The sequence below is a fragment of the Mandrillus leucophaeus genome, unplaced genomic scaffold (assembly GCF_000951045.1).
Source record: "Mandrillus leucophaeus isolate KB7577 unplaced genomic scaffold, Mleu.le_1.0 Scaffold402, whole genome shotgun sequence".
NCBI lineage: Eukaryota > Metazoa > Chordata > Mammalia > Primates > Cercopithecidae > Mandrillus > Mandrillus leucophaeus.
The window spans coordinates 858,596-865,905 of record NW_012104277.1 but is presented as its reverse complement, the minus strand read 5'-3'; the positions used below and the strand labels follow the sequence as shown (position 1 = coordinate 865,905).

The window sequence follows — 7,310 nt, the reverse complement described above, 5'->3', positions numbered from 1 at the left end:
AAAAAATAAAAGTGAAAGATTTTCTCCCTAACTCTTTATTGTGAAAAATTTCAAACTTACCAAAAGGTTAAATAATAGTACAATAGGCCAGGCGCAGTGGCTCATGCCTGTAATCTCAGCACTTTGGGAGGCCAAGGCGGGAGGATCACGAGGCCAGGAGATTGAGACCATCCTGGCCAACATGGTTAAACCCTGTCTCTACTAAAAATACAAAAATTAGCTGGGTGTGGTGGCAGGTTCCTGTAATCCCAGCTTCTCGGGAGGCTGCGGCACGATAATTGCTTGAACCCAGGAGGTGGAGGTTGCAGTGAGCTGAGATCCCACCACCGCACTCCAGCCTGGCGGCAGAACGAGACTCCATCTCAAAAACAAAACAAAACAAAACAAAACAAAACAAAACAAAACAAAACAGAATAGTACAATAAATACCATATATCTTTCACCTAGATTCACAAAGTGTTAACATTTCCGACACCTTGAGTGCCTCCTCTCTCTTTTTATTTTTGTGGAACCACTTGAAAACATTTGCAGATATGACATTTCCACTCTCTAATACCTGGCATGTGTTTTCTAAAAATATACATTGTTTTATCTTTACAATGCCACTATCACGCTTAAGAAAATAAAATGTAACACAGTATCACCTATTATACAGTTCATTGTTACATTTTCCCAATTGCTCTCCAAATGTCTTTTATTCCTCTTTTTTATGTCTCTTCATCTACTATGGTCCTATTGCTTTTTTTGTATTTGATGACATTAACTGATGTTAGAGTCCAGGTCAGTTAATTGTTTTGTAGTATGGTCCATATTCTGGATTTGTCTGAATGTTAACTCATAATTAAATTCGGGTGAAGTGTTTTGAACAAGAATACTACACAGATAATACTGTGTATTTATTATATCATATCAGACTGAACATACTGAAAGGTTTCTCCAATATTGGTGATGCTAAGTTTGCTAAGTTAAAGTGGTGCCAGCCAGATCTCTCCATTGTAAAGGTACACTGTTTAACTTTGGAACTAATAACCAATCTGTGGGTGATAATTTGAGATCATGGGTTTAGAATCCATTAATGACCTTATCTAAATCAATTATTATATTGAGGGTTTTAAAAATGGTGATTTTCGATTTTATCTTTCTTTCTATATTTACTAGCTGCTATTTTATAAAGGAAAATTTTCCTTATCCCACCCTTTTGTTCCTTATTTTCTTCCTTCTTTCCTTTCTTCCTTCTGTCCTTCCTTTTTTCCTTAGGTCTGCTTTTGGAGTATCTCATATATATATGGAATGCTTCACGAATTTGCGTGTTATCCTTGCGCAGGGCCATGCTAATCTCTATATTGTTCCAATTGTAGTATGTGTGCCGCTGAAGCAAGCACATGGATTCTTTTTACCTAACATATTATAATCCATTATTGTCATTATTCGTTTTAAAGCTCAATTGTTCCCAAATTTGGCTATTACTGAAAGATTTTGAAGTAAGTCAAAAGCATAAGTGAATCTGAGGCAGGATGGCAAAAGCTACAAAACAGCTATTTTTCCAGTATTGTACACATTTTTTTTCTTTTTTTGGTTAATCACACAGCCCCCAAACCAGAATAGGTTCAGACAGACTCTTGTACACATTTATTGAGGGGTGTTATCCAAAACATTGAACAAACAGCACATCACAGGCATTAACCAATCACAGTCTATACTGGCACTAAAGAACTGGTAAATACTATGCACCGATTATTCTCTTATTACTAACAGAAGCAAATTTTCAAGTTTCTTATGGGAATAATTTTATTTATACAAAATAACCTCAACTTTACTAATGTACTACTATAAAACAAAGTTGAATCAAATAATATTCAATAACAGCATGCCGTTTAAATTTCTTAATCTGGGCCAGACACAGTGGCTCACGCCTGTAATCCCAGCACTTTGGGAGGCCAAGGTGAGAGGATCACTTGAGGCCTGGAGTTCAAGATCAGCCTGGCCAACATGGTGAAACCCTGTCTCTACTAAAAATACAAAAATTAGCCGGGCACGGTGGCACATGCCTGTAATACCAGCTACTTGGGAGGCTGAGGCAGGAGAATCGCTTGAACCCGGAAGGCAAAGGTTGCAGTGAGCCGAGATCGCGTTGCTACACTCCAGCCTGGGAGACAGAGTGAGACTCCGTCTCGAAATCAATCAATCAATCAATCAATCAATCAATCTATCTATCTATCTCTTAATCTGACTCACTGGTGCTAACATGTCACAAGTAAACGTTTTAAGATAACTTCGCTTTCAGAAAATGTGAAACTGTCGATTCTAAATAAGTACCTTAATTTACTCTTACCTTTTCTATCAGAAAATGTTGGTCTTGTTCCCAAATAAAACTACCAATTTTTCTTCTTATTTCTGTGATGAGAAAAACAAATCCAATACTGTTTTTTTTTAAACCTTCCGAATTTTGCTTAAAGTCTGAAATTTCTAGGCCAGTGTTATTCTATTTTCAACAAAATCACATAACACGCTTGTTAAAATGCAGATTCCTATTGAATCAGATCTTTGAGGAGGAGCTCTGGAATTTGCTTTTCTAAGAAACTCTCCAGATGACTCTAATACACTTTGCTAATCATTGTTGTAGACTTTTCCTGCTAGAATATATCTACATCTATATTTGTATCTCTATATACATTAGATGTGTGTGTGTGTGTATATATATATCATTGATGTATGTTCATCCACTCTTATATCTATATTTGTATCTACATATACATTAGATATATATCAGTATCTATATCTGTATCATTAGCTATACATTAGATGTATATAGTATACATATATAGATATACATCTGCATATATAGATATATCTATATATAATAATGCATATGTATCTATATAATGCATTAGATATATTAGATGTATATCTAATGTCTATATAACTATGGATATTGATACCTATATAGATATAAAAGAAGGGTGGATGAACAATATGTCTAGTTAACATGGTAGTACAGGAATTCTACAATGGTCCACATGTCAAAGGACAAGGTCATCATCCAAACTCAATGATCTCAAAAGTTTTCGCAGTAGCCAAAAGGACAAAAAAGGTGGTATTACTCTAGACTTTTGCTGTCCAGTATGGCAGCCACTAGCTACATGTAGGTACTGAGCACTGGAAATGTGTGGTTAATCCAAAATGAGAGGTGCTGTGAGTATAAAATAAATACAGGATTTTGAAGACTTAGTATCAAAAAAAGAATGTAGGGTATCTCAATTTTTATAGATTATATATTGAAATGATAATATTTTAGATGTATTAGGTTAAATAAAATACATTCCTAAAATTAATTATACTCAGTTAATTATGTAATTAAGTTTTTTAGAGAAGGGGGTCTCACTATGTTGCCTAGGCTGGAATGCAGTGGCTATTCACAGGGGTGATACTGGTGCACTGCAGCCTCAAATTCGGGGGCTCAAGGGATCCTCCCACCTCAGCCTCTAGAGTAACTGGGATTATAGGTGCATGCCACCTTACCCAGCTATTTTTTATTCTTATTAAAGTGGCTACTAGAAAATGTAAAATTCATATGTGGCTCACATTTGCATCTCACGCTTCTACTAGACAATAGGCAGATTAAAAAAGGTATGCTTTTAATTTTTAAAAAGAAGCACGTTTTCATTTAAAACAGATTTTTGAAAATTTAAATACATGTTAATATAAGATGCTAAACTCAAAGGCAGAATAGAAGTGATAATTTAAAATCATGTAAGTAAATAGGAGTGATAAATTAAATCACAGCCATTCTACAATATAAGCTCCTTGAAGGTGGGTATTCATTGATTGGCACAAGTAGTTTTTAAAATCAATTCCCCTATCCAGTCATTAATCGATTTGTGTAACCACTTAGAACAATTTAGTGTTATAAGTAGGTTTCACCAGGACATCGACTATGGAAGGAACCAAATCTCTGGGGTTTCTAATGGCTCTTTTATAGAAATAATTTTTAAGTTATTTGTTTTCTTTTCTTTTTAATACTCTCCTCACTGGGAATATGTACTCAGCTTCAATCTGTCTTTTTGGAGATGAACAGATATCTATTGGATAGGCAAGCTACATATCAAGAATTGGGTAATAATACAAAACCTATCAATGGGGTAAAGTTAGCCAAGGCCAGCCGCAGTGGCTCACGCCTGTATTCCAACCACTTTGGGGGGCTGAGGCGGGCAGATCACTTGAGGTCAGGAGTTCAAGACCAGCCCGGCCAACATGGTGAAACCCCATCTCTACTAAAAATATGAAAATTAGCCAGGTGTGGTGGTGGGTGCCTGCAGTCCCAGCTACTCAAGAGGCTGAGGCAGGAGAATCACTTGAACCCAGGAGGTGGAGGTTGCAGTGAGTTGAGATCACACCACCGCACTCCAGCTTGGACGACAGAGCAAGATTCCATCTCAAAATAATAATAATAATAATAATAAAGTTAGCCCAGAAAAAATAGGCAGGATTTGGGTAGGATAAGGAAGGGTGTTCCAAGCAGAGAAAACTAAAAGAACCAATCTCAGAAGCAGTTGATTTAGTTCCCCATCGTATTTTCTAGGGGTGCTGAAAAAATTGATGTGAAAGTGCTTTCAAGTGTATTTTAAAAAATACAAATACATGGGTTTATTATCATAACCAATCTTTAAATATCAGAAGAAAAAATTAGGAAAATAATGAAGAGATTCAAAACTAGCAAAGAACACATTTATTAAATGCTCACCACATCAGACACCTTAAAACATTATCTTATTTTTAAAAATAATTGGAAATTATTAAAATAAATAAAGACAGGGTCTCACCATGTTACCCTGTTGCCCAGGCTAGTCTTGAACTCCTGGGTTCAAGTGATCTGCTTGCCTCAGTTTCCCAAAGGGCTGGGATTACAGGCATGCCCTACCGCGCCAGGCCTATTATCTCATTTTATCCTCAAAACAACTTCAGAGAAGTAACTTGCTAAAAGATCACAAAACTAGTAAGCATTAGACCCTAGCTTGTGAAGGAAAGATCTGCGTCTGTCTGTCTCTCCACTGAATCCCCAGCACCTACCCAGGTTGCAACCTGGCACACAGGAAGAGCTCAATGAATATGAATAAACAATACATAAACAAAGTCAGGATATACACCCAAGGCAAATTGATCGAAAGTCTATGCTTTTTCCACTTATGTTAAATAGATACAAAATTTAAAAATATGTGACTGAGAACAAAATAAGTACAGTGGAATTTGGCTGTTTCACAGAGATTAGCCGGATTTGACTGTCTGACAGGGATTGGCTGAATGATCTTTGCTAACCTTCATGCAGGCAAGCAGGAGGAAGAATGAAATGACCCAAAGCCACCGAGGTTTTTATTTTGGCATTAGCTACTGCAGAGAGATAGTAGGCATGAAAAACTGTAGCATTATCTTCTATGTAATCAAGGCTCTGATATATTCTAGGAGAAAGAAAGGAAATATTTTAGGTTATGAAACAAACAAGAATGTATTCAACCTTCCAAAAGAATAAATAAATAACTGGAAGTAGGGAGACGACTACACTGATGCATACATCTATGTGTCCTTTTCTGGCAAGGAAGGAAAAATGTATGGCATAAGATACTACTTTCTGGGGGCCTATATCTGGCACATCTCAGCTTTACAGGGTTGGTTAATGACCATATGAATTAGAAAACTGGATCTAAAACAGTCGTGTTTACTAGGCATCAACAGTGGATTGAGCTAGCAGCCTATGGGTCTTCTCCATGGTCATTGCTATAAATAGGGATCAATTAATCCTGAGGTGAGGAGCGCTCATGCAGTCAGAAAAACCTTCACATACAGAAAGCAACATCTTTTCTACAGGTGGAGATACGAAGAGCATTACAAGAAAAAGGCATGCGTGAAGGCACAATAATGGCAGTTCGGGTTGACTGGGCTACGGAAGGCGTGAGAAAAACTGGGAAATAAACAAGGTAGGCACAGACACGATCTAAATCTGTAGGAAATCGGTGGGTGGAGGGGGGAGTGGGGAAAGGAGGATGTGGTAGGGCCCTGATCTGATGTCTGGTTTGTAAACAAAATCTGCAGCCCTGCGAAGGGGGATCTCAGGGAACAGATTCGAGGCACAGTAACAGCTTAGGAAGTTATTTTGATAGTCCCGTCCAAAAGGGAATTAAGGTGCTACTAAGTTAGTGGCAGTGAGGATAAAGAACAATTACAGGGATCTAATTCATGGTATTCGGCCACTGACTGTTTCATGGCGTAGGGTTGTTATTCAAAATTTTGGAGAATACAGGCCTTGGCGCAGGTATGAAGGGATATAAGATTTGATTTAGACATTGAATATCAGGGGCCTTCAAGGCGCCACACGCAGGTGTAGAAGCGGCAGCTGGAAACACACACTTGGAATTCAGGAAGAGGCCTGAGGACCAGGGAGAAGCCTGTGACACTGCAGCAGACAGGAAAGGTGGTTGTCTATTTCTTTCCCTCAAATCTAGGACTGAAAACTTGCCCTTTTCCAGCCTCACCCTATCGTCAACATTATTTTTTTTAAATTTTATTATCTTATTAATTTTTGAGATGGAATCTTGCTCTGTCACCCAGGCTGGAGTGCGATCTTGGCTCACTGCAACCTCTGCCTCCCGAGTTCAAGTAATTCTCCTGCTTCAGTCTCCCGAGCAGCTGGGATTATAGGTGTCCGCCACGGCGCCCCGCCTCATCAGTATTAGTGGACTGCAACTTCCTTCCCTAACTCCCGGCTCATCCTAACGTAAGTGGCGCTGCCAGGTGGCCCTCAGTACCTCAGCGTGTCTGGGTGCGAGGCATCACAGCTGAACAAGAAGTCGGCGGCTCGCGGGTCACTGATCGTCCCCCCTTCAGCCACTGTGGAGGTAAGAGCACGGGGTGAACCTATCAAGCGCCCTGGACCCAAAGCATCAGAGAGAGGAGGATGCTCCCCTCACCACCTAACCCGCTGCTTCCACTCAGCTTCCTACCCCAGAATTGCCTCAGATCCCGGCTAACGCTGCGGCAAAACCAACCGCGCTGCCCTTGAAACATGGCGTCGCCAAGCCTGCGCGGACGTGAGAGAGGAGGCCCCAGAGCTGAGATCCCTGATTGGTTCCAGGGCCAACGCCAAGCTCAATGATTGGTTCCCAAGAGAAACGGCCGGGAAAGGCCTGAGGCCCTCAGGTGAGGGACGGTCTCTGACTGCTCATCCGGATCACTTAGGTGCCTCTCAGCCTTGCCCTGATAAAAGGAGGAGAGCGACTCGAGTTGGTGAGGGTTTTTTGTTGTTTGGTTGACTTTGTTTT

The 7,310-nt window shown here is 39.5% G+C and overlaps 1 protein-coding gene across 1 annotated transcript in view; it reads right to left on the bottom strand.

Moving 5' to 3' along the window:
• The window catches only part of LOC105548187 (chromosome unknown open reading frame, human C15orf43), a 24,012-nt gene extending 16,946 nt beyond the window's left edge, over positions 1 to 7,066 (bottom strand). The window contains exons 1-4 of the mRNA XM_011992093.1: positions 6,993 to 7,066; positions 6,798 to 6,879; positions 5,314 to 5,453; positions 2,333 to 2,394 (exon numbers count right to left, since the gene is read on the bottom strand). Coding sequence (XP_011847483.1) covers positions 2,333 to 2,394; positions 5,314 to 5,453; positions 6,798 to 6,879; positions 6,993 to 7,056 — 348 coding nt within the window. The 5' untranslated portion in view covers positions 7,057 to 7,066. The remainder of the gene's footprint in view (positions 1 to 2,332; positions 2,395 to 5,313; positions 5,454 to 6,797; positions 6,880 to 6,992) is intronic.
• Between the last annotated feature and the right edge of the window lie 244 nt (positions 7,067 to 7,310).